This window comes from Myxocyprinus asiaticus, chromosome 6 (assembly GCF_019703515.2).
Source record: "Myxocyprinus asiaticus isolate MX2 ecotype Aquarium Trade chromosome 6, UBuf_Myxa_2, whole genome shotgun sequence".
Classification (NCBI taxonomy): domain Eukaryota; kingdom Metazoa; phylum Chordata; class Actinopteri; order Cypriniformes; family Catostomidae; genus Myxocyprinus; species Myxocyprinus asiaticus.
The window spans coordinates 17,787,139-17,805,755 of record NC_059349.1 but is presented as its reverse complement, the minus strand read 5'-3'; the positions used below and the strand labels follow the sequence as shown (position 1 = coordinate 17,805,755).

Sequence of the window (18,617 nt, the reverse complement as noted above, 5' to 3'; positions counted from 1 at the left end):
TTATACTACATCATGTGCTAGGAACTTAGGCTTCTTATTTGACAACAACCTTAAATTTGATAAATTAATGCTGTGGTAAGATCAGGTTTCTTCCATTTACGACTGTTAGCCAGAGCAAAAACGTTTCTCTCTGCGAGAAACTTTGAAAAAGTATTTATACTTTTATACTTTTAGTATTTTAATCTCACTACATTGGATACCGGTCAGTTACATAATTAAAAAAAAAAAAAAAAAATGTAATTTACAACTCATTAAACAACCAAGCGCCTCCGTAACTTTCAAATTTGCTGTGTCCCCACATGCCGACTCGCTCCCTAAGATCTGGGAGCCATGGATTACTCCACGTTCCCAGATCTAGATTAAAGCAAAGAGGAGATCGAGCCTTTGCCATTGCTGGCCCAAAGCTTTGGACAGTCTGCCGGCTCATATCAGAACTGCTCCCACTCAGACATGTTTTTAAGTCTAGGTTAAAAACCCAACTCTTTTCAATGCTGTTTAACTTACCTTGATACCTTGCCTTGTGTGTCTACCTTTTTTATCTTGTCCTTTGTTCAGCACTTTGGTCAACTTCGGTTATTTTTAAATGTGCTCAACAAATAAACTTTGACTTGACTTATTTGTGTTTGACAAAAAACTTTAACTGGCCCAATGAGTGTTGTCCTAAATAGCTAAGGAAAGGAGCTGGTTAATTTAATAATAGACACACACAACACACCCCATGCTCTTACTCAATAAATAGCTCTTGCCTTTTAAATGTGATATTTCACCAACCAGAGCAATAACAAGCTACATTTTACATTTACAGTTTCAAAGTTGCACATATTTATAATTAATTACAATAACAATGTTATTATAAACTGCTCCACAAAATAATTAGGTTACATTAAGTAGGCATACTTTACTGTAAATACTACTTATGAAAAGTGAAGATCATTGGAATGGAAGTTATATGATAGACTTTCCACTGTGAAACAGTAAAGTGAACATTGAAAATCAGAGATGACAGTGTTCTCGAGTTTCTACAGGTTTTCTTTGCCTTTTACAGAGGCTCTCTGAAAACAAACAAAGCTGTCAGCAGTACCTACTATAGGATCTATTTGAACTGGGTCTTTTCTTACAAGATCGATATTTAGGGTTGGTTGTGTTTTCTTTCTTTTTTGTCTTACGTGTCAAAGTGTTGTGCACTCACATCTGTTTTAGTCGGCTCTATAGGAGGCGGATTTACTGCCATACATAAATTTCTCTATGATCCAGAGTGAGGAACATGAAAATGTAAATCAACCCAGCAAATCACGGGGCTATAAAAGGTGTTGAAAAGGAACATGAGGGGTTTAGGTGGGCATTTCGCATTTTGCTTAATACCTGAAAAGCATATTACACTCCAAGAAGCTATTTTCATGAGCTGTTTGACCAGATAAACCTTTTGAAAGGTTTAGGCTGCTATCTTTTTCAAAATGGTTTATACATGAGAAACCTGCTATGATTTTCAGTTCAGTATAGTATTCCAAAGATAAAATACACTGTTAAAAGTGGTGACCTGCAATTGTTACCTTAAAGAGCCATTTCTAACTGATCTAGCCCTTAAAGGAATATTCCGGGTTTAATAAAAAGTTTAGGTCAGTCGAAAGCATGTGTGACATAATGTTGATTACAACAAAAATTACTTTTGAAAAAAGCAAAAATCAAGGTTCCAGTGAGGCACTTACAATGGAAGTGGATGGGGCCAATCTGTAAACATTAAAATACTCACTGTTTCAAAAGTATAGCCACAATACATAAACAATATTCGTGTTAATGTGATTTTAGTGTGATAAAATCGTGTACTAACCTTTTCTGTGTAAAGTTACTGTATATCCAATTTTTCAACTTTGTTGTAATGATGACATAACCACTGCAAAAAGGACAATTTAAACAACTTTACAGCTCAAATAATACACGAGTTTAAAGAGAAGAATTAATATAAGTGCTTTTATAAAATTATAAGCTTCACATTTCTGTCTTTAAACCCTCCAAAAATTGTCCCCATTCACTTCCATTGTAAGTGCCTCACTGTAACATTGATTGTGCTCATTTTTTTTTTTTTTTTTTTTTTTAAGAAAAGGGAGGAGGAGTCTAAATTTTTTGTGGCAATCAAGATGCCTAATCTAACGTGTTCATGTTGATACAATGTTAAAAAAAAAATCTAAACAAAAATGTAAGATATATCCGTTTAAAAGAGTTGTAACATCTTTTGAGTTTGCGGGTCAATTTTGACCCGGCCATCACTTTTGGCTTTACCCATTGTATTATATAGATTTTTCTGTACATCTATGAATTCGATTTTTACTTATAAACACTTTACTTACATTTTGCCCCTTTCCCATACTCTCTCACACACTTTTGTCTCTCGCTGGGACAGCACACACACATACAGTCACACACAGACACATTCCTGTACAAAACAGACATGACAGAAGTGTTACAAACATAACAAATAAACTAAATAAAAGGTAATACTGTCTAAAGGGGGTGTGGCGAGAGCAAAAGTTCATACAAACATTAATCTAAATAGGGCTTGAAAGAGAAAATTGTCCACATTTTACTCTGCAGCCATCTGATACTGAACCAGCTTGCAGCATACTCATGGATCAACATTCGGCAGTGCATGCAGGTAAATAGAATAAATTTAGCATTAAAAATATAGGAAAGAAGTATTAATGTTGTATACTTGAGCAGTACAGTTGTTTTGATGATGTTTAGCTGAAAAAGAATATGTTGGGTCAAAACTGACCAGCGAATGCAAAAGGTGTATGCAGATTCTGAACGCAATTGGAGGGTTAAATCCTATTTTTGACTTGAATAAAACCATTTAATTAAGATGTCACCACACGTAGCATATTTTAGGTTAGCAGTTTTCTGTTTTTAGTGTATAATGATCGTTCAGCACCATGGACAGCGCTTTACAAACGTGTTTTGAGGAATTTATGTGTGGATTTTAAACCTTCCCCCAGTCTTACACTGAGCTTTTCCCTTGACATAAAGGTTTTGTAAACCGTTTAAAGGGGTAATATTGTGTTTGAACGCAAATAGAGCTCCAACAGGTCACAAATCAAATGCGCTGCAGAGGGTTGTCCTCGTAACCTGCATTTGGCGTCCTGTAAGCCTCAGTAGAGCAGACAGGCTCAAACGTCAGCTGTACAGTTACACTGCACATGATGACTAATCACCACACGGTGGAGCAAAGGGACGCCAAAGTTTATTCCCACTTCTGAACCGATGAACCGGGCAATAGAGTTCAGCAGTTGCATATAAAAAGAATGGAAGAGCTTAACTTTTCAAATAACAATTGTCTCTATGGATTGTAATCGATTGCCAGAACGCCACCGCAAATGAAACAATTCCATAACTCGTGTTCGATGTGCACCCGGAAAGGATTGCGATGATTGTGTCCAACCTGAGTGTGATCGGTTGCAGGAGGACGAACAGCGCGCTGTGCCTCAGTGCCGTTGAGGGACATTTGGAGGCGTCTTCCTCCTATCGCACCCTGAGCCCCACCGGGCACCTGCTCGTGGCGGTGTGCTTGGGCTTCACCGGCACTTTCGGATTCGTCAACAATCTCCTGGTTCTTGTGCTCTTCTGCCGCTACAAAGTGCTGCGGTCCCCCATCAACTTTTTGCTGGTGAACATTTCCTTCAGCGATCTGCTGGTGTGCGTGTTGGGGACGCCGTTCAGCTTCGCGGCGAGCACGCAAGGGCGATGGCTCATCGGCGAAAGTGGATGTGTGTGGTATGGCTTTGCCAACTCTTTATTTGGTGAGTGTGCGTGTGAAAACGCATGTTTTCTTGTGGACTTTATACCTATACATGTATGCGTTATTCAGTTTGCCTTTTCTCTTTTGGCTGTAACCTGCGGTAAAGATTATCATAACCATATTAGTTTCTCCGGATAAGATCTCCCCCTTTTTTTTTTCTTTTTTTTTTTACTGCAATGATTGATCAAAACGTGAGAATAAAAAAAGTACTTTTTTTTGTCTCCATTCGCACGTTTAGGTACAACAAAACCTATCGTTGTGTTCTTTTTACGCATTTGTAGCGATAACACATTTGTTGTCCGGTGTCGTGCATTAATTCATTATTTCAAAATAGAGACAGAAGTCTTATAGTTGCAGAATCATCTCGTTTATTTCTTGTGACAGAATGAGCTGAACGACTCCGTGCTCGGATACTAATACATCTGACTGTCTGTCAGTGGATCGGTGATCGAATCTGTTGAACAAACAAAACGCGCGATTCTGATCGAGAATGCGGCATTTTAAATAACTGATTCAAAACTTTTTACACTCATTACCTCTACCTTAATCATACATTAAATCAAATAAAAGTGTATGAGACAAGTCTATGGTACCTTTCTTAATTCTAAGATTGCAGATAATGACTTTGACCTTGTTTGATCGTTTTCGTTTCACAAAGGGCCGTTCAGACCGAGCGCGTTCTTGTGCAAAAAAAGCTAGACGCAGCGCAACGAATAGAGCAGAACGCAGGTGTCCAGTTAAAACGTTAATTTAACCTGACACGGTGTCTAAAATACGCGGCGTTCATTCGCAAGACGCTGAAAAAAAAAAAAAAAAAAAAAACAGCGAGATGCGGCGCAACGGTCAAACGTCCGTCTAGTAGTGCATGATTACAGTACAGGAAAACAATTGAAAAACAGCGTGGACGGACGAAGCATTTATAGTTCAGTGTGAACGCCTCCCACTGTGTTACTTTATTTTGTCCTTTAAACAATACAGTCAAATCAGTTACACGGACAATAGCCTAAATTGTCAAAAAAAAAAAAAACAAAAAAAAAAAATAACACCACTTGTATTGCACTCAAACAAAGACAAATCTGAAGTAAAAATAAATGAAAGGACACATTTTTTTATTTATTTATTTTTTTTAATCATTTTTAATGTTTTGGCGTGAGGTCATATAGCATATAAAACAAGTTTCCCCTTGTGTTAAGTACAGAAAGGCAGTTCTTTGGAGGCTTAATGTTATTCACTAAAAAACAGTGTCTTAAGCCACACATGGTCACTGCAATTAAAGCCTACTTTAAGCACACATTTTTCATTCATTAAATGAGATTGACAGATGACAAAGAAGATACCAGTTTTGAAGATGTTCCACTTTCAAGAAGCCTTGGCTATTGAACTCAGTGTTACTACAATGTGTCAATAGGCCTGGCCCCCCCAGTGGCCCCCCTAAATTGGAGTGGTAGAATGGTAAGAGTGGCTCCCACTGAAAGTTCAGTGACCCTTAACACACTGTGCTAAAACGTCACCGGTGTCCAAGTGTTCAATGCAAAAGCCTTGCATGTTCTTTCTTAAAACACTTATTAACAAAATATATTGTACATTTGTATGCATAACTTACACTTTAATTAATTAATTAATTAATTAATGAATACTTGGACACCTCCAACGTTTTAGTGCTGTGGGTGCAATATTCAGATGGTTCTTTACAAGTGCTAGTTAATGAAAGCACTTCAGAGCATTTTTAGGTATAATTCTCCAGCTACAACAAGCCTTGACTGTTTGAGTTCAGTGTTTTATGCCTGTATGATATAGTCATATATTCTTTAACCTAACTGTGCTAATGATATCGTTGTAAAATTGTTGACTCCAAAATTAGGAGAATCCGAATTTCAAACGAATAATGAGCCAACCACATCTGGAGTGAAGGCAGATGTTCAGAAACTGCCAGCTCCAGTTTCAGTTCAACTTAATGTGGATTATACAGTTTGTGCTGGTGTAAATGTATAAGTTAAGTTACTTTTATAGCACAATTTCCCACGTTATTATCACAAAACCCGATCTGAATCTGATTTGAATGCACCTGAGCCCAACTCGTTAGAGATCGCTCTTATTTGGCAAGCATTCATTATACAATATTTTTTTGTATGTGTATCAGTACACACTTATGTTATTTATAATTAGGTATTTTCTTTTCCACTGTCTTTAATGTTTTGCACTGTACAATGCAGAAGACAAATGTAGTGCAACAAGTTTGGCAAAACAAACAATGAAGCGACTCTGATGAAACAGCACACAGGAACAGATGTAAAGTAACAGGTATGAAGAAACAGCAGCTAGCGTTATACAGGGCCACACTGCACCTGCAATGGCAAATTTAATATGAATACACTTAAAAACATAAAATTGGAACTTTTATCCCAAATAAATGCCTTACCTTCAGTGAGAAAAGCTCTTATACACTAAGCACACTACATCAGCGCACTTTGACCTAATAATATATACAGATAAATATTGGTACTGTTGGGTACAGGCACAAGAATAAAAAGCAAATGTGCAACTAACTGAGAGGGAGAGAACAAAGCTGCAGAGTTGATCCTGCTGCTTCTCTTGCAAATTAAATGCAAGAGAAGCACTAAATAGTTTACAGGGAAGATGACAAACACAACCTCCTCTTTATGAACAGCATTTATCAATCAAATACTTAACACACGGTGCACCATTCACAAGGGAGAGGCACATGTGTGCTCAATAAAGGAGAATTGAGCTTAATATGAGCAACTGCATTCTCTTATAAGAGGCGCACAAGCACTCCCAGTATGGAATGTGCATAGACACTGACAGACATAATAATGATTAAAAAAAAACACATTAAAGCCATCTTATTGGTGACTTATAATTATGATGCATGCAACCTTTTTAAACTCATAGTAATTGAGATAGATACATTTTTTTTTTTTTTTTTTCCCTTTTTCACCCAATTTGGAATGCCCAATTCCCAGTGCGCTTTTAAGTCCTCGTGGTCGCGTAGTGATTCGCCTCAATCCGGGTGGCGGAGGATGAATCCCAGTTGCTCAACTCACCACGTGCCCCACCGAGAGCAAGAACCACATTATAGCGACCACGAGGAGGTTACCCCATGTGACTCTACCCTCCCTAGCAAACGGGCCAATTTGGTTGCTTAGGAGACCTGGCTGGAGTCACTCAGTATGCCCTGGGATTCGAACTAGCGAACTCCAGGGGTGGTAGCCAGCGTCTTTTACCACTGAGCTACCCAGGCCCCTGAGATAGATACATTTAAAAATTCACTTGTTACACTGGACCATTTAAAATGAACTAGTGAATTTAAAAATGTGCTTAAAAGCTCTTAAAAGTATCTTAAAGGAAATTGTGATCATTTACAAGACCTGTATGTGCTGATTATAGCCTACTGTATAAATTCTAACATAAAATCTTAATGTAGCTTATCATTCAATTTACCCAAGAATTGCATGACAGCGTGGTTTAAAGTTTGTGGGTAAAACCAGAACGTTAGGGTGTATTGACTAATTGAAACATTTGTCATGAGCCTGTTTGTTTATATATTTTACATTTTACAAATTTTTACTCAAATTTGGTGAATCTTTGCTTGTCTTTAAAAAATTGCTTGTCCGCAAATATTAAAACACAAATGATGTTTTATATGTGTACAGGGGACATTTAAGGTATAATACAGTTGCCCCCCTACAAGCACACAAACCCCACTCTGGCCCCCCTAGTCAAAATGGTCTAGAACCGCCCCTGGCAACAAGCACCGCGTCTGAAACTGCGTGGAATGAAGTGACCCCACAAAGAGATCACTGCTCAAGCTTGAAAAAATAGACATGCTCTTTCTTGACAAAAATTTTTACATGACTACTGTAAATATTTATTGTTTGGCATGTTCATTTTGTACATAGCCTATGTTTGCTGTGTGGCATGTTGGTTGAGGTTTGTTAAACAACACACAATTTAATCTGATTGGACTTTATTTTTTCATTTTCATTTAGTTAAAATAAATAACAAATAAAATTAAAAGCTTGAAATCAAGCTGCCTTGTATTATTGTGTAGGCCATTGTCAACGGAAATTACACCATAGCACCACTGAGTGTCCAACTAACGGTATTACCGATATAACTGGTTTTGAACGCGGATACACACTGGTATGAAAATTATGACATTGTGGAACGTCTAGTCTGTTTTCATATAGTCACTACCAAAATGGTCTGTGCGTATGGATTTTGAGTTTCTTTGCTTTCTGTTGAGATATATAGGGCTTATAATGACTTTTCCAGGTTCAGTACAAGTTAACCCTTTTAAGATCTGAAGGTGTTTTTAAAGATTTCCTGTTTCAGTGGCAAATTAAAGGCTTATAGCTCAACAAAAACAAAAAACATGGAGGGCCATGTGTTGGTATCATTGTAAAGAAAGATTTTCTTATATGACATTATACTGTGTATCTCTGGGTGTAAATAAGGTGGCTCCAAAATGTTTTATTTTGTTCCCAGTTATGTCACCTGTAAATGAGTAACATTTTGTGTTAATACAACAAAGCAATCAAAAGTTATAGCTTTACAAAAGTAATTTATCCTAGTGTCCAAAAGCCTCTCCAAACAAATAAAACATAATAATTGTACATAAGAACTAATTCCACATGCAAACACAACAATGACTAAAGGTATGCATAGCACAGAGACATGATTTTAATAATGAGATTTCACAGAATGAGTGCCATTTGACTCGATGAGTCTGCATCATTGAGTTTGTGTTATTTACTTGCCGTCAACTCCTGGTGGTCAAATGTAATGTTGTGCTTCGTGTGTATTTTCTAATGATCTATGTATCTGCTTACCTTGTGTGTGGGCTCGTTTGAAAGATAATCACCTCCTCTAAGTAATGTTATGTGATTTTATGTTCCTTTTATTTTTCGTGAAGTTATAAGCGAAAACACGGCATATGAGCAACACCAACATAATTGTCAAAGACATATACTTGGCTATTTCTATGCTATATTTTTGTCTGTGAGTAAAACAAAATGCTCTTTGAGAGCTTCCAGCACATATGACACTATTTGATCTGTTTGATGTTTTTACTCATTGAAATAATATGTGCAGTGCAATGAATATTATTTTTTTTTAATTATCAAAATGGAACACTTTTGATTTGTTTGCAAATGTCAAAGCATGTTTTCAGTTTTGGTCATAATGCCTACATGCATTGTAAAGTAAAGCATCTAAGCTTTCAAACAATACCTATTTTCTTTTGGTCAAGACTGTAGTTATTAATATTTTGACGATTATTATTTTTTTCTTGTTTTCTTGTTTATCCAAACATAAAGGGTTAAGCTCAACCAACAGCATTTGTGGCATAATGTTAATTACCACAAAAATAATTTTGACTCGACCCTCCTTTTCTTAAAAAAAGGAGCAAAAATCGAGGTTACAGTGAGGCACTTACAATAGAAGTGAATGGGGCCAATGTTTGGAGGGTTTAAAGACAGAAATGTGAAGTTTAAAATGTTATAAATTTACATGAATTCTTCGATTAAAACTTATCTGAGCTGTAAAGCTGTTTAAGTTGTAATCTTTTTATGGATGCTGTAGAGTTTTAGGGTTTATAACTTTACGTTGTCATGGCAACAAAGTTGTAAAATTGGATATAACTTTAGATAGAAAAGGTAAGTAACTTTACCACACTAAAATCATGTTTTCACGCATATTCACTAATTATTGAGCAAACCTAAAAAAAATCAAGGCAACATGATGCAGTTCGATTCTGGAGTTCTCTCAACAACAGTCTTAATAACTGTCCTCAGCAACATTGTTCTGTTTAGTCAATGTGAATTTGTTTGTTCACTAAATGCAAAAATTCTTGTTGAGAGAACTAATAATTTCTTGTTCAGCCAGCTATTCATTTGCAATACAAGAACTTTTATTTTGTCACCATTTCAATTCTTTTTACATTAAGTTAACTGCAAACTTTGCCTCTGAAGAGAGGTATGTCTTGCAAGGCAAGGCGGTACATACAATTGTCTGATATTGACACACAATAGACCTCAACCCTTAACACAAAAACTTCAATAACGGTGATAATCAACAAACCTCATTAAGTTAATAGATGAATTCCAAACATTACCACACAACAAATGACTAACAGTGGCAACACAAAACAACAATAACAGTATAAATAAAGCCAATAAACAACAAATAAGCATGTAACACTAACCGCATAATTTATTCATGTTGCAATGCATGTTGGGGAAATCGCAAATCAGCAAAATTGTTTTCTCAGAAAACTCTGTTAGGCTAGTTGGGACAACTTTTAAGGAATATTGTTGGTCTAATGTGTTATGTAGATGAAAGCAATTCACATTTCCTAGTATCTGTGACTCAAAAACCCCTATAATCTGGATTTTTTACAGTGTTTTGTGGTTTTGTGGTTATACTTTTGAAACAGTGAGTATTTTAATGTTTACAGATAGGCCCCATTCACTTCCATTGTAAGTGTCTCACTATAACCAAAATAGTTATGCTTATTTTAAAGAAAAGGTGGGACAGGTCGAAATTATTTACTGTATTAATCAACATTATGCCACAATTGCTGTCGACTGAGCTTAATTGTATTGAACCTGGAATATTTCTTTAAGAGGATACCATGGCTCTCTGTAATTTTGTTTCCCAAGTCATACATTTCTGGACCCTTTTGCCATAAATGAAAAGTATAGAGAGGACAGAAAATATTGGGGAGAAGACAATCGAGAAAGGATGCAGACTGGATTCGAACAATTTGCGCACATGAGCACCAGTGTCAATGCACTGGAACATGAATGCTAATCAGTAGGCCACAGCTACAACTCTAAATGAAATTAAACTATGAAACTAATTGCAAAAAATTGGTCTCATTTCTCAGAGAACTGCCCAAATAATAAAAAAGACTCCAATTAAGCATGAATAATATTGTATGCATTTATAATCTTATGATTTTGTTTTTGGTTGTTCTTAATTTGTAAACATGTAATTCTGGTTCTGTTCACTCTGCCTCATTTTGAAAAGTCTCATTATATTCTAATAGGGGGCATTTTCAATGCAAATGTTTTGAGGCCTTATTTTGTTATTTTATGTAACATAAATGCAGAAATGATCACTGAAAAGCTCAGATTCTAAGATTTCAAGTGATACCTCACATGCCTGACTTATGTATGCGGAGACTTTAACGTTTTAAGCGTAAATGTTTTTCGTGATATAGCGCCCCCCTTTGGAGTTTAAGGGGAACTTTAAGTATCGTGACCACTGATCTGAATATTAGGGGGGACACATTCTCCTCAATGTCTATGCTGATTACAGCCCTGCTTTATACCCATCTCACTGTTCCCCTGTTCCCCAAATATCTTATCTAATTTATATTCTCCAATAAGTCCCATTTGAGCAGAGCAGAGAATTTTTTGGCATCAGAAGGCTGCCAGTGTGTCCAACAGAGCAAGACTAATCATATTTGATTGCACTGTTTTTGTGAAAATCACCTTTTGGCTGCTTAACCAGGGCCAGTTCTAGGCATTAGGTGCTAGGCAAAATTTATGTTGGATTATGTGATATTTGCGTTTATTCAGCAAAACAAAGGAGATTGTGGTAGACTTCAGGAAGAATCGCATAAATTTCTATGACCATCGATGGCTTCATTGTAGAGAGAGTCAGCAGCTCTACATTTCTGGGAGTGCATATCTCGGAGGATCTCACCTGGACTACCAACACCACATCACTCACCAAGAGAGCCCAGCAATGATTATACTTCTTGTGCTGGCTGAAAAGGGCAAGTATCTCTCCATCTATCCTCATCACGTTCAAAAGGAGCACCATCGAAAGCGTGCTGACCAGCTGCATCACGGTCTGGTATGGAAATTGCAGCACTGCTGAGCGTAAGACCCTCCAAAGTATAGTAAATACAGCTAGTAAGATCATTGGTGTCCCCCTCCCCTCTATCTCGGACATTTATTTCACACGGTGCTCCAGACAAGCCTCCAGAATCGTGAAGGATCCCAATCACCCATCTCACATTCTTTTTCAGCTTCTGCCATCAGGCAGACGCTTTAGGAGCATTCATTCTAGTTCTACCAGACTATTGAACAGTTTTTTTCCCCAGGCAGTGAGGTTCCTCAATAACCATTGACCATTCTCACTCTCCTGAGGAGCATATCCCCTACTCCCCCTCCCCCCTCCACATAATTTCAGTTGTTTGGACTAATGTATCTCTTTAAGCAGGCCCGGTCACTTAAATTATGCTGCTGTTTACCCAGGTTCACCTGATATTATGTTTACAATGTGTGAGTACTTACAATGCTCATATATGTAATGCTCATGATCATTTGCATTTTATAATGTACTGCATTTTTTCAAAGTACACTGCACTATGATTTCTCTTCACTGTGTGAATTCCAAGTTGGAATCTAAGTCTTGTCTACATCATCCTTTAGCACATAACACCATGGTCCTGTGAGACATGAAATTTCATTCTCTTGAATGTCACCATACTTGTCAAATGACAATAAAACGACTACTACTACTATTATTAAACGTTCTTGCTTGGATGGGGCGGACTTGCTCATCATATCATATCTTTTTATACATTCTGAGGGTGGGACCCATTTTGAATCAGTGATATTGATTGGTTTTACTACAAGAGACAACTAACATATCCAATGAAAAATCTGAAATTTTGAGCTGTGGCTGGGGAAGGATTGCTTTGTTCATATTAATGTAGAAAGTGCTACTGTCATGCAGGCCTATTGTTTTATTTTGTGACTAAGTAGAAGATATTGAAAATATTTCCTATCATAGAATGTGTATTTCAGTTCCCTGTCTGTCACTCACTTGACGTTGTGTCGATGTAATGACACTAGGAGTTCAATCTTGAGAGCCCCAATCACCTTTGCTTAAAACAGAAAAGGCCAATGAGAATTGGCGAGTGGAATCTGCATGCCACTCTCCGCCCCCGGACATACGGGAATAAAAGGAGACGCCGTGCACCACTCATTCAGATTTTTCAGAGCCAAATGCATGCTTGTGTTCGTCCTCTCACCTTTCGCTTACTCTTCTGGATTTTACGGCGCATATCAGCGGTCACCCTCGCACGGTCGAGTGTTGTGCTTCCCCTGGGAGCTTCGGCGGCTGAGTCCATGGGTGCTAAAAGAGTATATTCGAAAGAGTATATTTCCTTCTAAAAAGAGCACACACAAACACTTGGCATCTTTTTAAAGATGTCCTACCGCTTTTGCGCTACTGGATGTGGTCGTTATCTCTCCCCTCTGAACAGCCATGAAATCTGTCTCGAGTGCTTGGGGCCCCAGCATGCTGAGGCAGCTTTCGTGGAAGGGTTATATTTTCATTGCGAGAACATGCCCATCAGAACATTGCGGTCGCGGCTCACTTCCTTCTTCATGAAGCAAGAAGCCACCGTGGCTGCTCCCCAACCCGTTCCAACCTGGGCTGATGCTCAGCCGACCAGGTCGGCAAGCAACGCGGGCAATCTGGATGTGGATATGGGAGCGTTTTCGCCGGCTCAACCCCAGTGGACCTCCCATCCCCCAGCACGCTCGTTCTATCCGGAAGAGCTATTGAGCGATACAGGCGGTCCGTCTCTGGGCGGATTTAATGTGTCGTTTGCGGCTCGCAACGAGGATGAGCTTTCGGTCGCAGCATCGGAGGGTGGGCTTCTGCTGTCGGAAGTGGACGAATCTTCTGAACTCCCGCCCACGGGCGGTAGAGCACAGGATGAGGCGGACGCTGAGATGGCAGCAATGCTTGCCTGAGCGGCTGCGAACATCGGGCTGAAGTGGAACCCTCCACCCTGCCCTGAGCGTTCGTAGCTGGATGATTGCTTTCTGGGCTCGGAGCATGACTCACGGCCGTGCCTCGCCCCTGTGCCTTTCTTCCCGGAAGTGCACGAGGAGCTAACGAAGTCGTGGAAGGCACCTTTTTCTGCCCGTACACGCTTCGCAGGCTCGTTCATCCTAACTACCCTCGACGGCGGAGCGGTTAAGGGATATGCCGAGCTCCCCCAAGTAGAGCGTGCCACAGCAGTGCATTTATGCCCACAGGGTGCAGCCATCTTGCGCGACCGACCAAGGCTCTGTTCCAAGACCTGTAAGTTCTCTTCCTCATTAATGACGAAGGCTTACAAGGCCATGGGTCAAGCCGCTTCCGCCCTGCACGCCATGGCCATCCTGCAGGTCCACCAGGCCAAGGTGCTGAAAGATCTGCACGAGGGTAGAACCGACCCAGGGCTGATGAAGTAACTGCGTACTGTGAACGACCTCGCCTTATGGGTGACGAAAGTCACGGCGCATGCCCTGGGCCAGACGATGTCCACTCTTGTGGTCCAAGAGCGGCACCTGTGGCTCAACCTTACGGAGATGCGTGATGCCGAGAAAGTCCGCTTTCTTGCGGCGCCCATCTCCCAAGGGGGGCCTTTTGGTGACACCATTGAGGATTTCGCCCATCAGTTCTCGACGGTGAGGAAGCAGATGAGGCGATTAAGCACATCTTGCCGCGGCGTGACTCAGCTGCCTTCAGGTCTTCAAAGTCCTGTGCCCTATCTGCTGCTCACCAGAGCCGTTCCCCTGCGGTGCCAGCCCCGGCTCCCGTACCATTGGAGCCCGTATGCTGACCTCAGAGAAGAAGATCCTCCTGCGGAAAGTTGGCTCCTCCTGCCTATCAGCTGGCCCCCAAGAACCCCGGATGGGCTTCGAGGCGGCCCTGGCATGGGCCACCCGGGGATGAGGCAACTGACTCCGACTGGTCTGGCCTGGGTGAACTCTCCAGCCCCACCATTGCCCCTGGGCCAGCGCATGGTAAGTATTATATTGCCGGGTGCCCTCTGGGCCTGGGCACCCACATGGTCGGTAAAAAAGCAGTTTCTTCATTCCCTGGGTCAGTACACTTGTGACGGCCAGGCGCTAGAAGTCTTTCCGGTCAATCAGGTGAACACGAGTACCTCCCGTTCCCTTGTTCTCCGTCGAGAGACAGCCGGCGAACAGGTAAGTGTGCTGGTCTCTGGGGTCGCATACCCACCCCAGTCACCGGCCACCGTTGCAGGCTTGTGGAGCAGCACGTCTCCCTGGGCTGTCTTCCAGGTGGGGCGCCTGCTCTGCCTTGCCACAAACCACCCTGCCTGGGCACGGTAAGTCCAATCGTCCCCTAGGTGCCACTGGCGCAGAATCTGGAGGCCTGGTTAGCGCTCTCCAGTCCCTCGCTGTGGCTTATCAGGACGATTCGCCTCGGCTACTCGATCCAGTTCGCCAGATGCCCGCCCAGGTTCAGTGGCATCCTCTCCACTACGGTGCAGGGTGAGGGTGTCTCCGTCCTCCGGGCGGAGGTTGCCACCCTTCTGGTGAAGGGAGCAATAGAGCCCGTCCCTGTAGCCGAGTTGAGCTAGGACTTTTATAGCCCTTATTTTATCGTGCCCAAGAGAGGGGGAGGGTCGTGCCCAATCTTGGATCTGCGTTGAACAAAGCCTTACACAGGTTTCCATTTAAGATATTAATGCAGAAATGCATCCTGACGTCAGTACGACATCAGGATTGGTTTGCGACCATCGACCTGAAGGATGCGTACTTTCACGTATCGATCCTTCCTTGACACAGACCCTTTCTTCGGTTTGCCTTCAAGGGATGAGCATACCAGTACAAGGTCCTCCCCTTCGGTCTGTCCCTGTCCCCTCACGTCTTTACCAAGGTCGCAGAGGCTGCCCTGGCCCTGCTGAGGGAGAAGCGTTTTCGCATTCTCAATTATCTCGACGACTGGCTAATCCTAGATTACTCGCGAGATCTATTGCATGCGCACAGGGACCTTGTGCTTCAGCACCTACCTCGACCGACACGGGCTTCAGGTCAACTGGGAGAAGAGCAAGCTCTCCCCTGTGCAGAGCATCTCCTTTCTCGGTATGGAGTTGGACTCGGTCACTCTCAAGGCACGTCTTACAAAGGTGAAGACCTTCAGGCAGAAGGTAGCAGTGCCAGTGAAACAATTTCTGAGGCTCCTGGGACATATGCCATTCTCGTTGGCATTTCTCCCCCTCAAGTTGATGCATATGAGACCGCTTCAGCACTGGCTACAGACTTGAGTCCCGAGGTGGGCATGGCGCCACGGCACCCGGCGTGTGACCATCATGCCACAGTGCCATCAGACTTTCAGCCCTTGGTCGGACCTGCCATTTCTACGGTCAAGTGTTCCCCTAGAACAGGTCTCAAGGCACATCGTGGTCATGACAGATGCCTCGAACTCGGGCTGGGGCACCGTGTGCAACGGTCAGGCAGTCTCGGGGCTCTGGACAGGGTATCATGCTCCTTTGGCAGAGCATCAACTGCTTAGAGTTGCTGGCGGTATTGCTGGCCTTGCGGAGGCTTCAGCCGTTGATTCAGGGCGAGCATGTGTTGGTCCGGACTGACAACACAGCGACCGTAGCGTACATAAACCACCAAAGCGGCGAACGCTCACATCGCATGTCACAACTAGCCCGCCGCCTCCTCCTCCTCTGGAGTCAGCAGACGCTGAAGTCGCTGTGAGCCACTCATCTTCTGGGTGTCCTCAACCGTGCAGAGGATGCGCTCTCACAGCAGGTAATGCTCCGTGGGGAGTGGGGTCTGCAAATACACGTCTCCTCCAGTGAGCCTCATTGCACAGACTCTGTGCAAAGTCAGGGAGGATGAGCAGCAAGTCCTGTTCTTTGCGCCGAACTGGCCCAACCGGACTTGGTAGTAGCACCTCCCTGGCACATTCCCCCGAGGCAGGACCTTCTCACTCAGGGGCAGGGCATGCTCCAGCACCCACGGCCGGACCTCTATGAGGCGGCTGTGTGCCTTAAAGTGGCATCTCTTCGCAAACTGGTGTTCTTCCCATGGGGAAGACCCACAGAGATGCGCCATCGGGTTTGTGCTATCTTTCCTTCAGGAAGGGCTGGAGAGACGGATGTCTCCCTCTACCCTGAAAGTGTACGTGGCTGCCATAGCAGCTTACCATGACACACTGGACAGGAGGACCTCACAACAGATCAACAGGTTACTCAAGGGTGCGGGGAGGTTGAATCCTCCTAGACCGTGCCTGATTCCCTCTTGGGATCTCTCTGTGGTCCTACCTGCCCTACAGAGAGCCCCCTTTGAGCCCTGGAGCAGGCTGAGCTCAGTAATTTGTCTCTGAAGATGGCCCTCCTGGTGGCGCTCACTTCCATCAAGAGGGTGGGGGACCTGCAGGCTCTCTCTGTTACCAGCGAATGCCTGGAGTTTGGGCCAGCACACTCTCACGTGATCTTGAGACCCCGGCCCGGTTACATGCCCAAAGTTCTCACCACTCCTTTTCGGTACCAGGTGGTGAAACTGCAAGCGCTCCCTTCTAAGGAGGAAGACCAAGCCTTGTCGTTGCTGTGTCCAGTTCGCACCCTGCGAATCTATCTGGACCGCACACAGAGCTTTAGATGCTCAGAGCAGCTCTTTGTCTGTTTTGGAGGACAGCAGAAGGGGAAAGCTGTCTCCAAGCAGAGGCTAGCCCAAAAACAAAAACATGATTATAAAGAACCTGAAAGGCAGTTGCATCATATCTCTTAAAAACTGTTTTAGACATTGTTGCAAGTTAAAGGTGCTGTAAGCGATTTTGGCCATTCTAGAAATTCCACAAGTTGAGCCGTTGGGTTAGCCATGCCTCATCTTTCCAAAACTTGCACTCCAAAGATACCAAATGATCTTTATTGAGACCGATATCGAGCAGAAGCGGTTGTCAATAATAACAGCAGAAAAATAGCGCCCTCAACTGACAACTGTTTTGAACAACATGGCATAAAAATGGCATTAAGCCTTAATCATTCACTGAAACTACAATACTATGAGAACGTGCAAAGTGACTGACAGGCAGAAAGCGTAGTAGACCACGGCCAGTGAACACTTTTTTGTTTGCCGTTTACAGAGTCTAGAGATGTCACAGAGACCGGTGAGATATCTTACAACATTTATTTCATTAATTTCTTTCAGGGAGTAGGATCATTTTTTGCGTACCTTTCCATGAAAAAATCGCTTACAGCACCTTTAACAAGATATCCCCGCATGTTTGTCAAAATACACAGAATTAACATGTTTAATACAGTTAAAACGTATCTTTAAAACAAAGTTTCGTGTGATTAGTGGTTTAACACATCAGTCAGATGGTCCCTTAATTTCTGAATGAATGGCTCCTTTTCAGAATAAGATGATGTAGATGATGAATATGCAGAAGTTTACATTATTACAGTTGTTGTCTAGTTGACAGGGCTGATTGTCTTATGGAGAAGGGAGAGAAGAGTACCAGCATTTTATGAGAGTTTCCGGTAGCATACTCAAGATTAATTCCCATTACTGTGAAAAGCATTGTGCATATTTGTCTGTACAGCGCTCCGGTGAGAACCAGCCCACTTCGAGAACTGGTTACCACAGAAAAAACATGATACAATTTAGTAAGGGGGATGTTGTGTAGTTTAAAAAGCCTTGTATTTCATGTTGCCTCCTCCTGGCAGTGTTGTTTCCTCTTTGTGCTATTTAGAATGTTGAGGTTGTCTAGCAGTTTCAGATAATTGACTTCCTCTATAGCACTTTAAAGTACAGCATTCTATTTAAAATTAGAATGGATTGCATACATTTTGTGGTCTGCGCTACATTGGAGTGAAGTCTGGATGACTTGCGCAAGAGATGACTTGTGCTATCCAATCTCTGGAGCACACCGTTGTGTCCTGAGGGCTTCCATTGTGCAGCGAAGATGCACTTTCTGTTTGGAAGCATATTTGGTGCTTATAACTTTTTTTGTTATATAATAT

General features: G+C 42.0%; 1 protein-coding gene across 1 annotated transcript in view; it reads left to right on the top strand.

Moving 5' to 3' along the window:
* Positions 1 to 3,418: 3,418 nt before the first annotated feature.
* Positions 3,419 to 18,617, top strand: part of LOC127442020 (parapinopsin-like) — a 151,224-nt gene continuing 136,025 nt past the window's right edge. The window contains exon 1 of the mRNA XM_051699688.1: positions 3,419 to 3,791. Within this exon, the coding sequence (XP_051555648.1) occupies positions 3,419 to 3,791 (373 nt within the window). The remainder of the gene's footprint in view (positions 3,792 to 18,617) is intronic.